The following is a 19,602-nucleotide window of genomic DNA, read 5'->3' as shown; positions in this document are numbered from 1 at the left end:
GGGGGGACGCCCCTCCCGAGCCAGACTCAGCGGCCACCGCCAGCGCCCCCATCCCCCGGCTTCTTCCTGAAGCCGCCCCCAAGGGGCGAGTCCAGGAGCAAACAGCTTCGGGCCGTGGCTCCTGCGGGCTCTGGCTCTGCGTGAGGGACAGAGGTGCGAGCGGCCGGGAAGGCTCGTCCCCGACATGGGCAGAGGCCCCCGCGCCACGTCTCCCTTGCCCCTCCTATGGGGCCAAAGATCGGGCTCCCTCCCAGGGGTTGGGGGGGCCAGACCGGCACCATGATGCCCCGGGGGCCTCACTGTGGTTCTGGACCTTTCCAGGAGTCCTGGTAGCTGGGTGAAGGTTGGGGCCACCTCCCCGGGAAAGAGCAACAGCAGCCATCATCTCGCAGGTTCTGTGTGAGCCCCGTGGGCAGCTGGGGCGGGGGTGGGGAGCATACAGGGCATGGGGGTGTGGGGGCAGCTGGGACATGGGGGGTGGGGCAGCTGGAGCGGGGGGGTGGGGGCCAGCTGGGGGGTGGGAGACAGCTGAGGGGTGGGGGGCAGCTGCACACGGAGCGGACACCTAGGCTGGAGGCCCAGCCCGGATGCTCTGCTCACTGGAAAAGCGCTCCCCGAGGAGGAGGAGGTGGATGAAACACCCCACAAACCATAGGCACTCAATGCATGCCGCTCCCTGAGGGTTCTCAGCCCCAGTTTTTAACCCCAATAACCCGTGGGTCCGACGAAAACGTTTCAGCCAACAATGAGGGTGACAGCAGGCCTGGGCCCCAACCTCTGCCTCGGAGGCAGACCTGTGCCCCCGTTAAGACCAGATCCCGGCCCCAGACGGCCCAGGGGAAAGCCCTGCTGTGTGCCTCTTACTCACTGAAGGACCTTGGGGGAGTCCCCACCCCGTGCCTCACTTTCCCCATATGGAAAGGCCTCCACCCGCTGGTGCTGCAGGGCCGCTGTGCCATTGGGCGCCGGCACCCGGCCTGGGGACCGTCCACGCGGCCGGCAGGGTGGCTCCTCTGTGGAGAAGGCGCCCGGCCCGCGGAGCAAGAGTCCAGGGGCGGGTGGGGGGTCCCCACGTGCCCCCCGCGCCCAGTACCTCAGGGAAGTTGCAGCTGGGCCAGGGGCTGCCGCAGAAGCCCTGCTCGTCGCCCAGGCTGAGGTTGGCCGCCGACGCCGCCACGTGGCACGCATTGACCCGGCTGGTGCTGATGTTGTGCTCGTCCGCCAGGCAGCCCAACAGGTCCTCGGAGTTACACATGAACTGGGGGCGGGAGGGGGGCTCAGCGTGGGGCCCGGCCTGGGCCGGGGGGTGTGCAGCCTGACACTGCGGGGGGGGGGGGCCGAGCGGCTGGCCCTGCCCTGGGGGCTTCTCGAGTGTTCCAGGGCCCCCCAGCCCTCAGAGCCAGGAACTAGAACCTGCGTGAGGGGCCTCAGCAGCCCGGTGCGACCGCAGACCTACCATGTTGACGAAAGCCGACAGGAACACCAGGGTGATGGTGAACACCCCGACCAGGGTGCTGTTGGTCTTGGAGCGCACGATCTTCCTCGAGAGGCTCTGGAGCGGGGCCGGGAAGAGCTGCCCCAGGGCAACCGGGAGGGAGGGAGACAACAGAAGGCGGTGGCGCCTCTGCAAACTGCCCCGGAGGAGCGGCCGGCAGCTGCCCTCCCCTCCACCTCGGTCCCTGGGCCGCAACCCCCTGAGCTCCCTGAACAGCCCCCACCTGGTGTGCCGCGCACCTGCCCCCAGGACGACGGCCGGGCGTGGGCCTGCTGCGGAGCTCACGGCTGGGAGAGGCAGGAGGGGAGCAGAGATGCTCTCTTGAGCCCCCAGAGCAGAGGGGAAAGCTGGGGGACGCGCCACCTGACTGCTGAGCCGGTCAGGACTACGGTCTGGGGGGGGGGGACAGGAGGCAGCAGCTGGGGAGGCCTGCAGGGCCCCGAACTCGCCCAGGGAGGCTCAGAAGGCTTCTGCACGGGAGAGAGCTGTGAGTCTGGGGACTGGGAGGACCTGGGGCCTGGAGGGAGGGGACAGGCTCGAGAGAAGGGGGCAGAGGAGCTGTGAGCAGCAGGGTGGGGCCCTGCACACACGAGCTCAGTGACCCTTTCTTCAGGACTCTCGTGGATCCGTTCCTCACCTACACCTTCCTACACTTGCTTCCACTAGACAAACTGCACGTCCACTCAAAGACCCACTGCAGTCCTGGCAATGAAATGACCCCATCACCACAGCTGCCACAGTTGGCTTTGTCCACCATGTCCTCCGCACCTCCAAAGCAGCCTAGATTTAAAATGATGTTGGCAGACACAGAGAAACTAAGGGGTGCATTTGGGCTTCCTCTGCCCTCGATGCCTCCCGGTGAGGCTGGTCGGCTGCCAAAATGCCAGGTGTTGGATGAAAACCCTTAAGGGCAGAGGATGGTGGTGGAAAAAGCACTGGGTCGGGAGCCTGGAAGGTTCTAGACAGGGCTTTTCCTGCACGATCCTCAGCAAGTCACTTCCTTCTCTGAAGGCTTCCCATCTGTAGGCCTCTCAGGGCCCTGAGCATCTGTGTACATTTTGGCCGAGTATGTCAGACTACAGGCTTATCCATCCTCCCGTGCTGACAGGATGGTCACACAAACAACAAAACAGGCAAGGGGACACAGTGTGACCACTATGCGACTGCTCACTCCCACTGCAGGAGGCTTGTGTGCTCCAGGGTTTCCTGCTAGCAAGTACCGGGACCTTGGTCTACTGTTCCCCTGCTGTGACCCACACTCACTCTGTGCAGAGCATCCACGTGGGGCTGTCACATCTGCCCCATGGGCTCTGTGAAGCCGACACTAACATGTTAATGTCACTGCTGCTTGCTGTGCTAGGAGTAATAGAATCCTTTGTCTCTGACCCAGAGTCTCATGTCTCCTGCCAGCATCCATGACAGAGTAAGGCTCGCCTACCAGCTTGGAAGTAGGGTGAAACCAAATCTCAGACCCTTTATAGTTCTTGCCACCAAGGAAGTGCACTGCTGACCCCTCGGTGCTGGGCTTTGAGCTGGGTGGGCCTGTTGGGAAGCAGTATATTTTTTCCACCCAAATCCCCTTCCGCCCTTCCAACAAGGCCACCTCCTATTCAGTAGAGGAAAGAGGGGACCATAGGAAAGGACAAACTACAGTTGATAGAGGCCTGACAGCCTTCACGCCATATGCTGGCCAGTGAAGACCTCAGATTCCAGTGGGGTGCCCCCCCCCCAGCACGGGTATGTTCGTGTATCATCAAGTCTGTGGCATTATTCCAGAAAATCGCTTCCTTTTAGAGTCACAAAGACAACAATCTGATTAAACCACTTACATAGTAGAAGGAAACCTATGTGCGATTTGGAGAGCACAAGCTTCAGTGAAAATCCTGCTTAGCAGACATGGAAAATAGAATATTCCACTCAATGGAACAGAGTGAGAGTCTAGAATTAATCCCTTACATTTATGATCAATTGATTTTGACAAAGTTGCCAAGGTAATTCAATGGGGGAAAGAACAGCCTTTCAACAAATGTTGCTGAGGCACCTGGATATTCACATGCAAAAGAATGATACCGGGCCTCCACTTCACACCACGCACAAAAATTAACTTGAAATGGATCAGAGACATAAATGTAAGAGCTGAAACTATAAAACTTGTAGAAGAAAATATGGAAGCCAATCTTTGTGACTTTGGGTTGAGCAATAGTTTTTTAGATATAACGCCAAAAGCACAAGCAAAAAAAAATTAGTTGGAGGTCGTAAAAATCAAAAAATTTTTGTGTTTCAAATAACACCATCAAGAAAGTAAAAAAGGTGAGGATATAGAAAAATTGGGACCTCTATGCATTGCTGGTGGGCACGAAAAATGATGCAGCTGGTCTGGAAAACAATGTGACAGTTGCTCAAAAAAATAAACATTGAATTATCATATGATCCAGCAATTCCCCTTTTGAATATACACCCAAAAGAATAGAAAGCAGAGGCTTGTACAGATATTACAGGCTCATGTCCACAGTAGAATTATTCACAATAGTCAAAAGGTGGGAGACCCAAATGTCTATCTACGGATAAACAAAGTGGGGTGTAGCCATCCAGTGGAGTTCAGCCTCAATGAATGAAATTCTGACCCGATCTACAACACGGATGACACCTTAAAGGCAGTGTGCTGAGCGAAAGACAGTCACAAAGGGATAAGTGCCATATGATCCCACTTTTTTTAAAAAGATTTATTTGAGAGTGCAAGAGAGCAAGCACGAGTGGGAGGGGCGGAGGGAGAGGGAGAGAGAATCTCAAGCCGACTCTGCACTGAGCACAGAGCCCCACGGACCCCTGGGATCACGACTCGAGTGGAAACCAAGACTCGGGTGCTCAAACAACTGTGCTGTGCGGACACACTCCCATATAGGATTCCCCTTTTACAAGATACCTTGCATAGCCAGACTCAGAGAGATGGAAAAGGTAATGGTGGTCGCCAGGGCTGAGGACAGAATGGGAAGTTACTGTTTAATGGGTATAAAGTTTCTGTTTGGAACAGTGAAATTCTGGAGATGGATGGTGGTGACGGCCGCACAACAGTGTGAATGCATTTAATGCTGCTGAACTGTACGTTTAAAAAAGGTTACAATGGAAAAATTTGCATTATGTACATTTTTTTTAAATTTTTTAAGATTTATTTATTCATGATAGACACACAGAGAGGGGCAGAGACACAGGCAGAGGGAGAAGCAGGCTCCATGCACCGGGAGCCCGACGTGGGATTCGATCCCGGGTCTCCAGGATCGCGCCCCGGGCCAAAGGCAGGCGCCAAACCGCTGCGCCACCCAGGGATCCCTGTATTATGTACATTTAAAAAAAGATAGTGAAGCCCAGAGAATGGGAGAAGATTGTTGCAAACTGTATATCTAATATGGGTTTTGTAACCAGAATGCAGTAATCTCGTCTTTTCCATCTTACTTCAAGGCGCCACCGCCCACCCCCGCTCCAAGTGGATGCTGGAAATTGCAGGCAGTCCTGAAATGTGTGTGTGTGTGTGTGTGTGTATATATGCACACACTATGCTTTTTCCTATACATACACACTTATGATGAAGTTGAATTTATAAATTAGGCACAGTAAGAGATTAATAGCAATAATAATAAAATTGGGCAATTATAGTGTGATAAAAGTTACGTGAATGTGGTTTCGCTCTCAAAATATCTTATTGGATTCACCTTTCTGCTGGTGATGCGAGATGATAAAATGCCTACGTGATGGGGCAAGGCGACGGGATGACGTTGGCACTGTGACACAGGGTGAGGCTACCACTGACCTTCTGACAGCCCATCAGAAGGAGGGCCACCTGCTTCCAGGCTAGAGCTGACCACAGGCACGAAACCACAGAAAGTGGAACTACAGATAAGGTTTTACTTTACACGAAGAGCTCTCACAACTCAACAATAAGACAAATAACCCAATCTAAAGATGGGACAATGGGGGCAGCCCAGATGGCTCAGCGGATTAGCGCTGCCTACAGTCCAGGGTGTGATCCTGGAGACCCGGGATCGAGTCCCACGTCGGGCTTCCCACAGGGAGCCTGCTTCTCCCTCTGCCTGGGTCTCTGCCTCTCTCTCTCTCAATGTGTCTCATGAAAAAATAAATAATATCTTTATTAAAAAAAAAGATGGGACAATGATTTGAATAGACATTTCTCCAAAGAATCCATAGAAATGGCCAATAAGCCCATGGAAAGATGTTTGTCATTAGTCATCAGGGAAATGCAATTCCAAAACATGAGATACCACTTCACACTCGCTAGGATGGCTGTAATCAAGGAGTCAGATAATAACGAGTGTGGGTGTGGATGGAGAGAAATCAGAACCCTCGTAACACTGCTGGTGGGAATGCAAAATAGCGCAGCTGCTTTGGAAAACAGGTTGGCAGTTCCTTAAAACGGTACACACAGTTATCATCTGACCCAAGACAGTACTCACAGGTATTTACCCAAGAGAACTGAAAACGTAAGTGCATGTAACAGCTTGTTACAAACCATCCCAGCAGCACTATTCCTAACAGCCTGAAAGTGGAAACTTCCTCTGATGACTGGATAAACAAAATGGGATGCATCCACACGATGGAACATGTGGCCAAAAAAAAGGAATGAAATGTTGTCACTCAGTACCACGTGGACGAACCCTGAAGGTATGATGCTAAGTGACAGAAACCAGTCTCAAAAGGCCATGTATTGTAGGATTTCTGGCAAATTCAGGCAGACAGGAAGTAGAGTTTGAGGCTGCCAGGGGCTGTGGGGAGCAGGGAAGTTACCGTGACAGCTAAGAGGTCAGCAGGTCCTCGGGATGACGACAGTGTGCAGGAATTAGTGGTAATGGTTACATAACTTCACGAAGGTACTAAAAACCCTTACAATTTCGTCCACCTTTACAAAGGTGAATGTTCTATACGTGAATTGCATCTCAATAAAGCACATATCAAAAAACCCTGCTCAAGCTCTTACTCGCTGTCTGACCCTGGGGAAGGCATCCAGGGCTCCGATACCTTGGGAGATACCAAGGTGGCTATGAAGACTCGATGAAGGGAAGCATTTTAAAGTGCTTTGTAAGCTGTGAAATTCAACAGAAATTTTAGTTAATATTTGCATTTTTAAAGAGCTACGTTGCCAACAGGAATGAAAATCCTTACTTCCTACAAAAGGAATCTATTTGCTTCACAGCTGGGGAAAGTGTTCTGGCTCTGGCCCGAGGAGCTTCATCTGAAAAGGTACAGCAGATGGTTCCTAATTTTTGCTTGAAATTTTTCCATTCCATCCTATCTCCCTGACCCATGCTACTCAAATCGTTTCGATCCTGATCACCCTATCCATCAACTGAAGGGTTTATCATTTTGCACCCACCAGTAAAATTTAGGCAAAGATTAGTAAATACTAATAGAAGGTGGCTGGGGACCAGGATACGCGCATGGGCCTCCTGGTGACGTGAGACCTGGAGCCCCACAGGGGCCGCCTAAAGTTCAGGAGAACAACTGCAGGCTATTTTTAAAATTCAATCCAGGGGCGCCTGAGTGAGTGGCTCAGTTGGTTAGGAATCTGCCTTCAGCTCAGGTCATGATTCCAGGGTCTTGGGATGAAGCCCCACATCTGGCTCCCTGCTCAGAGGAGCCTGCTTCTCCCTCTCCCTGTGCTCTCTCACTCACTCTCTCAAATAAATAAATAAATCTTAAAAATAAAATACAACTCAATCCAGAATATAGTTTTAACATCTAATGGATGACTCTTTCTTTTTTTTGGGGGGGGGCGAGTGTTTATATATGTATATATTTTTTAAATTTATTCTTTATTAGTTTCAGAGGTAAAATTTAGTGATTCATCAGTTGCATATAACATCGTGTCATTCCATCAAGTGCCCTCCTTACTGCCCATCAACCAGTTACGCCATCCACCCACCCCTTTCCCCTCCAGCAACCCTCAATTTGTTTCCTAGAGTTGCGCCTCTCTTATGTTATGCCTCCCTCTCAATTTTCATTTTATTTTTCCTTCCCTTCCCCTATATTCATCTGTTTTGTTTCTTAAATTCCACACATGAATGAAACCGTATGGTATTTGTCTTTTCTCTGACCTGTTTCGCTTAGCATAATACCCTTTAGTTCCATCCACATCATTGCAAATGGCGAGATTTCATTCTTTCTGATGGCTAATATCCCCATATATATATATAATATATATAAAAAATATATAAACCACATCTTCTTTATCCATTCATCAGTCGATGGACATCTGAGCTCTTTCCATATCTTGGCTATTGTGGACATTGCTGCTATAAACATTGGGGTGCATGTGCCCTTCTGAATCCCTATACTTGGATAAACCCCCGATAACCCCCTTTGGATAAACCCCCTAGCAGTGCAATTGCTGGGCCATAGGGTAGCTCTATTTTTAACCTAATGCACTAGCTTGCTACAAGACGATTTCTCTTGTCATCCTTTAAAAAGACCTGCTCTTGACTTTAAAACCTCAGGCAGGAACCCAGGAATTGCTGTTTTGAAATCTCCAGAAACTCTGACATCCTGCTCTGGAATCAGTTTATAAAGTATCTCATCTCCTTAATCAAAAAGTTCATCTGCATGTTTTCCCTAAATCCCATCTTTACCAATCCCAGCGTGGATGGTAAAACCCTTCACCTAGGATGGATCTTCTCACTGGGATGCTCCACAGCTGCAAGCAGATCCTGGAGACCATTTTTTACAGCAGGATAATTGTGCCCGTGCAAACCAATTATTCCAGGGCTGCTCACTCACAATTACAGCTCAGAAAAAGAATTGATTTTTAAAAAATAAATTCCAAACCAGTACATTCCCAGTCTCATTAATTCAAATCAATGCAACATGAAAAACAGGAGTGGGGACATAATTAATAAATCACGACTGAGGTGAAGGACAGTTCTGACCCTGGCCTGAGAGCCTCCAGGCAAATCAATGATCAGCCTGGGGGCCTGGTTCCCTGTCTGTGATGTGGGGTCAGGGTGTTGCAGAGATGAGAAAAAAAAATAAAGTGTTGAAATCTGATGAGAGAGGGAGCGCTGGGGTGGCTCAGTCGGTTAAGTGTCTGCCTTCGGCTCAGGTCATGACCCCCGGGTCCTGGGATCAAGCCCTGCATCGGGCTCCCCACTCAATGGGGAGTCTGCTTCTCCCGCTCCCTCTGTCCCCCGCCCCGCTTGTGCCCTCTCTCATGCTCTTTCTCTATAATAAGTAAAATCTTTAAAAAAAAATCTGATGAGAAAAAAATCTAAAGAAAAGAGTCTTTTTGACAAGAAACTAATTTTAAAAGGCTACTGCTTTTCAAAATTTTTTTAAAGATAGGAAAACCTGAGAGGCCAACCAAGGTGGCAGAACTGACCAAGCTCCACACCACTGCCCTCCCTGGGGTCAAATGGACATATTAACAAAGGCAATGTCTTTGAGAAGGAGGATCATGGGCTCTGGAGTCAAGAACCACTGGAGTTTCTTTCTTTCTTTTTTTTTTTTCTTCTAAAGATTCTATTTATTTACTCATGAGAGACCGATAGAGAGAGGCAGAGACACAGGCAGAGGGAGAAGCAGGCTCCCTGCAGGGAGTCCGACACGGGACTCAATCCTGGGTCTCCAGGATCAGGCCCTGGGCCAAAGGCAGGTGCCAAACCGCTGAGCCACCCACTGGGGTTTCAACCCCAACTATAGCACTTCCCAGCTCCAAGGCTTCGGGAAAGCTGCCTAACCTCCCCTGCAAGACGATGGGATAACCTGTAATAACCTCACCTTAGAGGCGGAGGAAGCACAGCTCAGTGGCACAGCCGGGCCGACCCTCGACTGCTGGACTCGAGACCCCGCAGGGACCTGAGCTATGTCCCCCAAACGGAGAGTCCTCTGTCCCCAAAGGAACACGAGTCGGGCCCCAACACACAGTCTCCCTGACAGCGTGAACCCCACATGCAGGTGGAAGGTGAGTGTGGGGGCTCTGGGCTCATCACAGGAGAGAAGACACTACGGCGGACTACTGTGTAGTAAGAACCCGCTTCAGAGCCTGGGGGAGCAGTGAGGCCGGGGTGGTGGAAAGGAGAGTTGGCAAAGTGGGGGGGACTTGGCGAAGCCGTGGAGACTGCAGGAAGGGACAGGAGGTTTCTGGGGACGTCTCAGAGCTCGCAGAGCCTAGAAGCGGCTCTGGTGGCAGCTCCCAGGAGCCCAGGCAGCCGGCTGCCCGTGGGAGGCGAGCTGAGAGGGAGCCAGCCGCCGGGAGGATGGAGGTTTAGACACACGCATGTATGTACCTGTGCGCACACGCTCCCGCACACGCGCGCACACGCCAAGAACTGCGCCAGGTACGTCCTCCGGGCCTGTCTGCTCCCAGCCCCCGAGATGCAGTAAAGGGTCCAGGCCAGGATGTGGGGAAAGGAGGGAGCCAACCTCCTCTTCCCGTTTGGGTGGTGGGAGCGAAAACGCTGGCACTGTCAGAAGTAGGCCTGGCTGCCTCACCGGCCGGAGGGCAGGGGCCACAGGGAGGCTGACGGGCCGTCAGGGGCGCCTACAGTGGGGAGGCACTGTACTCCGGGGACGCGAGCGAGCTCACCATCCCCGGGGGTAATCAACGGAGGCTGGCCCAGCCTCGCTCGGTTATCATAAGGGATTCCAACTTCACCGCTTTGGCCATTTCCAATGTGAGACTCTGAGTCTGCGGACCCTACGTGATGGCCAGGAGGGTTTCAGCATGGGTTTTCTTTCCTTTCTTTCTTTTCTTCTTTCTTTCCTTCTTTCCTTCTTTTTCTTTCTTCTTTTTCTTTTCCTTTCCTTCTTTCTTTTCCTTCTTTCCTTCTTTCTTTCCTTTTTTCTTTTTTTTTTTTTTTAAAGATTTTATGTATTTATTCATGAGAGACACAGAGAGAGAGGCAGAGACACAGGCAGAGGGAGAAGCAGGCTCCATGCAGGGAGCCCGAGGCGGGACTCGATCCCAGGACCCTGGGGTCATGACATGAGCTGAAGGCAGTTGCTCAACCCCTGAGCCCCCCAGGGGTCCCTCAGCATGGGTTTCCCTAAGACAAGCAGCTCTGGGGCCCCGGGCAGCATGGGTGCTGAGGGAAGGGAGGAGGGACGTGCAACTGCACGTCACTTGGACTGGCCCCGGAAGAAAAGAAGCACTCGAGGGATGATCCTGAGGGCCAAGCATCCCAGAGACAGCGAGGCCCTGAAGCAGTGAGGCCCGGAGACCGGGGCGCCATCTCGGGGTGTGTGTGTGACCTGGGCCTCACTGTGTCACGAGAAGCTCAAACAGGCCGCGACGCCACGGCCATCGGAGCGCTCAGTAGCAAGCTTTCGAGAACCTTCCCAAGGCGGGGACCCAGGCCGCTGTTCCCTGACACTCAGCTAGGACGACTAAGCTGATTCTGACAAATTCAGGCGACACTGTCTTCACATTTGTCTCTTCAAACAGGGTAAAATATGGACACTTGAGCAGGTCGATCCAGTTGTCTGGGGCACATGGGGAAGCAAACGGAGTGTGAGGAAGACCCGAGTCTCAGAGCCGCCGGGCCCGGGCCGCGGGTCACTCAGGAGCTGCCGTAGCTCCTCAGAGAGCCACCGGCCGTGGCTGCTGGAAAACCGTGGAAGGAAGAGAGGTCTGGGCGCCGGTGAAGGGCAAATGTCTTCAAAGGGAAAGCAGGACGACAAGGGAAATTTCAGTGGCGTCAGCTCCGTGGCAATACCTTTGAAAAGGTGATAAAATCAATTTTCAGGGCCGGGACAGGCCGCTGCGGGGACGGGGAGGCCAGCCCGCCCTTGGAGAACCGGCCCTTCCGCGTCTCAGCGTGCAGGCGGCTCACCCGCAACACGAGGGGGAGGGAGGAATTCATACTACGAACAGCTCCTGGGGGGGTCCACTCCCCAGAAAGTGGGGAGCTGCAGAGAAGACGGCGCACCAGAGGGGGAGGCCGCCGCCAGGAGCTCAGGGCGGGCGTCCGAGGCTCCTGGGCTCCCGGCCCCGACGGCAGCTGCCACACCTGCCACACGTGTGAAGCCGCCCAGGACGTTTTCCCTAGTGCAACTGTTTATGGAAGCTCCACCCTGCAGGGCAGAAGCAGCCTCGCAAAATCGCTGGGCTGGATAAAGGAATTGAGAATAAGCTGCGTGTGACACTGATGACAAAATAGAGTCAATGAAGCACGAGCAGGATGATTTCCATAAATAATCTTCAACGGCAGCAAAGAAGAATTCACTGGATCAAAGTATGAACTCAAGGGCAGCCCCGGTGGCCCAGGGCGTGATCCTGGAGACCCGGGATCGAGTCCCGCGTCGGGTTCCCTCCATGGAGCCTGCTTCTCCCTCTGCCTGGGCCTCTGCCTCTCTCTCTCTCTGTCTCTCATGAATAAATAAATAAAATCTTTTTTTTAAAAGTATGAACTCGGGGATCCCTGGGTGGCGCAGCGGTTTGGCGCCTGCCTTTGGCCCAGGGCGTGATCCTGGAGACCCGGGATCGAGTCCCACGTCGGGCTCCCGGTGCATGGAGCCTGCTTCTCCCTCTGCCTGTGTCTCTGCCTCTCTCTCTCTCTCTCTCTCTCTCACTGTATGACTATCATAAATAAATAAAAAAAAAATTTAAAAAAAAAAAATAAAAAAAAAAAAATAAAAGTATGAACTCAAAATGGCCAGTTCAGGTGGGGAAATGAAGCTTCCTCCCTCTCCTCCTCCTCCCCTCCCCTCCCACCAGATACGTGTGCCAAACGGGGAACGCAAACCAGAGGAAGTCGGGGTCGCTCAGGTTTGCTGAAGCAGCTCACAGGAAAGAGAGAAATCCAGGTTCTCGTGTTAGACTTGTAGACTCCGTATGGCTTTGATCCTAACTTGAATAAGCTAGTCAAGTACCTCAAACAATGACTTTGCCTCAATTTAGGACTTAAAGAGAGAAAAGATTCTTCTGGACGTTCACGAAAGAATGTTTACTTTTAGCTATGGTGTATCTTTTTTTTTTTTTTTCCTGGTTGTCGTGACCTCTTTTATTGCGGTAAAACACATGTACCGTAAAGTTACCATTTTTTACCATTTGTAAGTGTCCAACTTAGGGGCATGAATTATATGCATAATGTTAAGCAACCGTCACCACTCCATTCCCAAAATGCTCTAGTTCCAAAACTTTCTACCACTCCGTACGCTCCGTGCCCACGAAGCCAGAACTCTCCACTCCTTCCCCTGCCAACTCCAGAACCACTTAGTCTATTTTTTGTCTCTATACATTTGCTTATTCCAGATACTCTGTAAGTGGAATCATACAATCTATGTCCTTCTGGGTCTGGCCCCTTTCACTAAGCATGCTCCCAAGGCTCATCCGTGTTGTAGGCATGTATCAGAACATCATTGCCTTCCGTGGGTAGGTAATATTCCAGCATTATCTATACCATATACTATTCTTGTTTCTTTATCTGTTGACAGATATTTGGGCTGTTTGCACCTGTTGTGAGTGTACCATGTGCTTTTATAGCCATAAGATGAAGAAAGTAGAACTGCCCCCTGTGGGGGAAGAAAGCAGGCTGGGGGTGTGGCATGACAAGGGCAAGACCAGAAGGCAGGCTGCGACTGAACACAGAGCCTTGAGGACGGAGCTGGTGGAGAGGCCGGGAACCAGGGTTAAATCCCATGGTGCAGCAAAGTAACAGGCCACACACGTAGCTCAACTTGCCAAATGCCCCTGGTCCCCCCGTGGATGTCCCCTTCTGCACCGGCCCTCCAGAGGATTCCCAGGAGGGCCTCCCCATTCTGACAGTTTGTCCACCAAGACCTCGGCCATTAGGTAATTAAACAAATAACAGTCTCATGAAATACCTTGCTTGGAGGCTGGAAAGAGAAAGGGGACTCTGGAGGTGACAAAGGTCCAGTCCCTTTGGAAGGAGAACATGGTGCCCACTGCAGTATATGTAGGGAATGATGGTGGAGCCTGTCCCCCACCCTTGCTGGGACTTGGCTCCAAGTGAGCATCAGGGACGAACAGAGAAATGGTTACAGCAGAAGCTGGAGGGGCTTGTACCTGCCTGGGGACAGAGTGCTCTCTGGGACCAGGGCTGGTCTGTCAGGGAAGCCTTAAACCACCACGGAAGGAAATGAGGGAAAGGCTTGGTGGACAAGGCAAAGGGGAACTGAGTGACTTCCGTCACAGACCAGAATGGCTTGTGGCCTGGTCCCCACAGCACACCTAAGAGGAGGTATGGGAGAAAAACACAGAACAGGGTTCTCATGCCCCGTGTGGCCCTGTCTGAAGCTCTGAACCACTCTGGGCCACTCTCCTCATCTATATGACGGGTGCTCAAAAGCCATCATCCCTATGGTCCCCACCTGAGCCCATTCCAGGTGCATGGGGACACTGAAGGGGTTGCTGAGCGAGGTCTCTTCCATTCTCATGCTTTCAGCACATGTTTCCTGACCACTGCTCCCCGTTCGGCTTTATGCTAGGTGCCCTTCCTTCATCCCAACTGACACCAAGGGGGCAGAGACAGGAGGCAGAGACACTACCTTCACGTCGCCAAGATTCGCAAAGGCAGACTACAATAGCCCATACCAGCAAGCCTCCGCTGGCAAAGCCCATCCTGCAGTCTCACTTGCTGCTCACGCCAATCAAGGCTGGTGCCCCAGCTTCACGGCCCCCCGATCCCACGTGGGATTCCTGGGCTCCCGTTGGGCTGGGAGGGGAGAGAAGAAGGTGACCGCGGGCTCAGGCGCGAGCAAGACTCACCTTCACGCAGGAATAGATCACGGACACAAATACCACCAACGTCAGCAGCAGGAAACAGGTCAAGTAGAAACTCAACATGAACACGGAGCTGGAAAAAGAGAGGAGCTGGGGGATTCTGGGGCTCTGAAAGCCTCTGGAAGGAAAGAGAAGTTGCTCCATTTCCCCTGAGCCCACTGCCCAGTCTGTTCCAGCCCCTGACGCACTGACAAGGGCTTACACAGCCTTATGGACAGATTCAGGGACCCCCCCCCCCAGCCCGCCCACATGATGGTCTGGATCCCGTCCTTGCCTCCTCCCTGCACCTCCCTGTGGGGAGTGGAGCCCGCAGAGCCCCGAATGGAGAAGCAAGGGTCACCGGCTTGACTTTTTGCCTCGTTCCCAGCTACCCAGAGACGCACTCCTTTAGCTGGGAGGAGCTACTGTAAAAGCCACCTGGTTATTCCCTCCCCGGAGTTACTCGCGGCTAGGTAAGTGACTGTGAGGGCTGAAAATGGGACAGAAGGCCATCATTTTTAAAATGCATTTGTCAGGCAGCCTGGGCGGCTCAGCGGTTTAGCGCCGCCTTCAGCCCAGGGCCTGATCCTAGAGACCCGGGATCGAGTCCTGCGTCGGGCTCCCTGCATGGAGCCTGCTTCTCCCTCTGCCTGCGTCTCTCATGAATAAATAAAATTTAAAAATCTTTAAAAAATAAAAATAAAATAAAAAGCATTTGTCAGCAGCCCAACCAGACACTGAGGAACAGCAGTGATGTATCCCTTTGGAGGGCACAGTCCCTAAACCCTGTCCCCTGCCAAGCCTCACGACAAGTCCTCCTCAGCCTGCCGGTCCAACAAGAAAATGCAAGGCGCTCCCCTGTCCCTGCTTCGGGAGGAGATCACAGGTGATCTTCACGTTCAGCTCGGGCCAGAACCCTCAGACATCAGAGCGGCTGGTGGCTTTCCACCCAAACGGCCCGCTGGCTCTCCTGGGGCGGGGCTGGCTAAGGCACGCCCCATCCTACGGGAGGCCTTCCCCTTTCAGGGAGCCAGAGTAACCTGGGGGTGCCAGGGTCATTAGCAGGTTAAAGGCAAGCAGAGGACTTGAGGAGGCAGGTGAATACCTCTAGAGAGGCTTCAGAGGGCGGCTTTATTCCAGGCTCCCCGCAAGCCAGCACTTTGGGGCCTTAAACCAATAGAACAAGGGTAGAGAACTCTCTTCAGAGGGAAAGAGACCTTTAAAGCAGCCTTTAATGCTTCTGCAGAGAGAGGACTGCTGGAGGCGGCCTCCCGCCAATGCCTTTAGCAGCTCAGGGCTGTGGCCAGGGGGAAGGGAGCCGCCGCACGCACACAGAGCAGGGACGGAGGAAAAGCCGGCCCAGGAGCCACGAGCCACGCTGCAGGAACGGAGAGCGGCGCACCGGTGGGGTTATCTGCACCCAAGCTACTGGACTGCCAAGAGCAGCGATGGGACAGAAAAACATGCGTCGCTCATCTAGACCTGGAGCCCCACTTAAATTTAAAAAAACAGGGTCCTGTGTCACCCACAGCCCCACCAGCTCTGCGCCCCCTCGGTGTGGGAGGCAACGGGCGTTAGCTGCACAGAGTGGAGCTGGGCGCCGGGCCCTGCGGTGTCCTGCTGGAGTCACAGCGGGCACCACGTGGATGGCCATCGCCACAACGGTGCGTTGTTAAAAAATCAAAGGCTCTGAGTGATACGATGTACAGGCATCACATACCTCCTGACAACAGGCACTAAGAAGGACACATCCCTTCTGCGGGATTCCTGGCAAAACTGTGCAACCTCAGTCTCATTAAGAGGAAAACATCAGATAAACGCAATGGAGACATTCTCCAAATTGACTGGCCAGTACTCATCCGAAGTGCCAAGGCCACAAGAGACAAGGAAAGGCTGAGGGAATGTCACAGACGAGACGGGACCACGGAGAAAGAACAGCTAAATGCAATGTGGGATCCTAGACTGGCTCCTGGGACACAGGAAGGCCACTGGGGGCAACACTGATGGAACGAGATGGTGGTCAGTTGGTTCACGGCACCACTGCTGTGTTGATCTCCTGGTTTCCACCCCGTGTGCCACAGTTACATAAATGGCCAACGCTACGGAGAACTGGGGGGAAGATGCACAAAAACTCTCTGTAGTACTTCTGCCCCTTTTCTGTAAGTCTACAATTATCTCAGGATGAAAAGTAGAAGGTGTTGGGGTCAGGGTGCTCTTCTAGATTCAGCGGGACTTAGGAGACATAACCAAATGCAGCCAATGGATCTTGAGTAGATCCTGGCTACGAAGTGACATCTGGAGACAATTTTAGAAACGTGACCACGGACTTGGCGTTACAGGATTGCAGAGGCCGGGTATTGATTTTGTTTGGGGTATAAGGCATTGTGGTTTAGAAGGAAAATGCCCCCCACGTGGGTATATCGATATTGAGAGTTTTTAGGGGGAAAAACGTCCTTTTGTCTAAGATTTAAGTAGTCAGAAAAATAAAGATGAAACCACTGTAAAACATCAGCGATAGTTACATCTAGGAGATGGTGCTGATTGTATTAATTGCTTTCTGTATGTTTGAAATACTGCACGATAAAAAGTAATAAATGCAAAAAAAGTAGCAAATGCATATAGACGTGCACATGCACACATACAAATGAATACACACACACACACAAACATAACAGAAGTAACACAATCATCTTTCTTGTCTAGGTGTGACTCATTTCTGAAAGCCCATTACCCACTTCAGACTGGTCCCCTCGGAAGCTACAGGCCTCTCCCAGGGACACGGCCGGTCCCTGGAAGCGTTGAGAAAAGCCTTCAGAACCAGAAATCTATTCTTTGAAATACCCAGAGTTGGGGAAAACCTTTATCTTTTGAAGATGTGCTGATGATTTTGCAAGAGCCAAAGGTCACACGGAAGCAAACGTGGTGAACCCTGGGGGTGATCTAAGGGACACAGCGGTGTGGGTTGCAATGGGGAGAGACAGTCAAAAGCTGAGGAGTCGCTCGGGCAGCAAGGCAGTGGCCGCAGAGGTTTCCCATCCTGGAGGGAGCACATCACCTCCCGGGCACCGCGGAGTCAACCACAGTGAGTCACACTTGCGGCTTCCCGGTCCCACCAAGGACACGTGGGGACACCTCTCCTTGATTGAGCAAGTCGGACTCCCGCCTCTGCTCTCCTACACGACCTCCGCTCCCACCCCTAGAGCCCCGCAGCCAGAGGGATGGTACTCACTGGGGTACGATGGTGATCTGGACAAAGCAGATGAAGAGGAAGACAAGCGAGGCACATGCCACGTAGGCACCGAATCGGTCATCCACCTGCTTGGAGTACTGAGAGGAGGGCGCAGGGTGAGATGGCCGGAGGCGCCCGGCTCCGTCTGCTCCAGCCCTGCTCTACCCCAGACACACGGGGCCAGCCCACTCCCAAGACCTGTGACACCCAGTGGAACCAGCGCTAGCCTCGGTGCTCAGGAAACCAGCCCAAAGCACCACAACGTGGTACCTGCGGGGAGGGCAGCTGAATTGTGTCAAACCAGAAACTTTCTGCAGGTCGGGTCACCAGGAGAGTCGTTCATAACGATCCTGGCTCAATCACCCAGCACCACCTACACGCTAGGACCCGGGCATGGTCTACGCCGTCCTTGCAAGGGCCGCGGGAACAGGGCCTACGTAGCCGCTGCTTCGAGGCCGACAGGAGACTCACCCAAATCATAGAGCTCATCTCCGAGGGCCAGACACCCAACAGGCTGTGTCCCCAGAGGTCTCGCTGGCACCGAGTCACCAGCGGGGTGCTCCGCAGCTCAGTGCCATTTACCGCTGGAATGGTGCTGGCCTGGCTGGTCCGTCTCTCACACAGGGCGCCAGTTCACGTGAGCCCACGTTAACCCAACCCCAGGGAACTGCGATGGGGGGTGGGGGCCACACACCCTGCACTGTGGTCTGGCCCCGGCTCTGTCACTACTTCCCTGGTGGTCTACAGCAAGTCGCCCAACCTCTCAGTCACAACTTGAGATGGGAAAGAGAGGCCCGACTGCCCCTGCCGAGACAGTGTGTGTCCACCGGTGAGGATGTTGACAAGAGTAACAAAAATAATACAACTAGCAACTGCCATTCACGGATACTGTGTTCGGTGTTTTATATCTGTGGATGGTTTAACCCTATGACCCTGTGGACACGGTAGGTTAAACAGCCCCGTTATCCGGATAAGGACACAGAGGCACGGGGGACATTAGGACTCCTCCCTTCCGACCATGGACGTCTCCCTAAAATCTCCATCTCCTGGGCAGTGCGGCATCGAGCAGGCGACCCTGACCAGGAAGGGCCCTTTCTGGGGTGACGGGGACAGGCAGGGAGCCGACCGGTGCCCTGCCCTCCTCCCGGGGCCTGGCTGTGCCCAGGGCCTCCTTCCCGCCCAGGGTGCTGTACCTTCTTTTCTAAGTCAGGCTCCCTGAAGGTCAGGAGGAACTTGCGGACGTGCTCCGACCGCAGCCTATCGATGCTCCTGGCGTCAATGGCGCGGCCCAGAAATTCATCCACTTCATCCTCAGGGTTCGCACTTTCCTGGGCGTTCCTGGGGAGCAAGAGAGGCTGCCACCAGGGGGACCCTGCTAGAGCGCCCACCTGGCCCCGTGCACCGGGCTGGGCAGAAAGGGCCTAATAAGAGGGGTAAGGGGTGGCCCTGGGACTGGGACCCGGACGGCCAGGAGCCCACGTCCCCCGCTCTTAGCTGCGCACGTGCACGGAAAACCGGCCCTGTCTGACCCGCTGGCTGAAGGGCCTCCTGACAATAGCTCTTCTGACTCTACCGATGGATCATTACAGTAGAACAGCGATGCCTTAAGGTCGAAGGCTTAATTGCTTTCCCCACAGGTAACAGCCTCTGCTCCTCGCTCTCCAGCTGTACCACTGTCCCGAAAGGAAGGCCAGGACCACTGTCACAGAGGCCGTGGGCCACCCCAGTGCTTTCACCCAGCTCGGGGCACCCTCCGGGAAGCAGGTTTCACCATCAGGGTGCTGGTCTTAAAGCCCCATTCCTCAAGGCAACGCCCAGTGCTCAGTGGGGTCAGCCCCCAAGAACCGGGAAGTAGAGGAGAAAGAGGAGGACAGTCCCTTGGGACCCTGGGATGCAGCCAGGGGCCGGTGACCAACGACGTGCAAGGTCTGCACTTTCCTGAGAGCTGCAGGCACGTGGGCGCGATGTGTTTGTGGGGGAGGACAGATGGGTGGCGCCGAGACCCAGCCTCTCCGCCCGGGGCCCACGCAGCGCGGAGCTCTGGGGCAGATGTGGGGCTCCCCCTCAGGCCGAGGCAGCAGGGATAAAGAAGTGCACATTACTCACTTGTCCTTGGGGTCTTCGAAGCCCTGAAAGAGAGGGATGGAGAGAAGG

The 19,602-nt window shown here is 53.4% G+C and overlaps 1 protein-coding gene across 1 annotated transcript in view; it reads right to left on the bottom strand.

Moving 5' to 3' along the window:
- Positions 1-19,602, bottom strand: part of ADCY5 (adenylate cyclase 5) — a 146,729-nt gene that overhangs the window by 12,400 nt on the left and 114,727 nt on the right. Inside the window, exons 9-14 of the mRNA XM_055316382.1 lie at positions 19,555-19,577; positions 18,642-18,786; positions 17,449-17,546; positions 14,226-14,313; positions 1,457-1,573; positions 1,094-1,258 (exon numbers count right to left, since the gene is read on the bottom strand). Of these exons, the coding sequence (XP_055172357.1) occupies positions 1,094-1,258; positions 1,457-1,573; positions 14,226-14,313; positions 17,449-17,546; positions 18,642-18,786; positions 19,555-19,577 (636 nt within the window). The remainder of the gene's footprint in view (positions 1-1,093; positions 1,259-1,456; positions 1,574-14,225; positions 14,314-17,448; positions 17,547-18,641; positions 18,787-19,554; positions 19,578-19,602) is intronic.

The sequence above is a fragment of the Nyctereutes procyonoides genome, unplaced genomic scaffold, assembly GCF_905146905.1.
Source record: "Nyctereutes procyonoides isolate TBG_1078 unplaced genomic scaffold, NYPRO_anot_genome, whole genome shotgun sequence".
Taxonomy (NCBI): domain Eukaryota; kingdom Metazoa; phylum Chordata; class Mammalia; order Carnivora; family Canidae; genus Nyctereutes; species Nyctereutes procyonoides.
The sequence above is the reverse complement of the archived record's forward strand: the minus strand, read 5'-3'. Positions and strand labels throughout refer to the sequence as shown.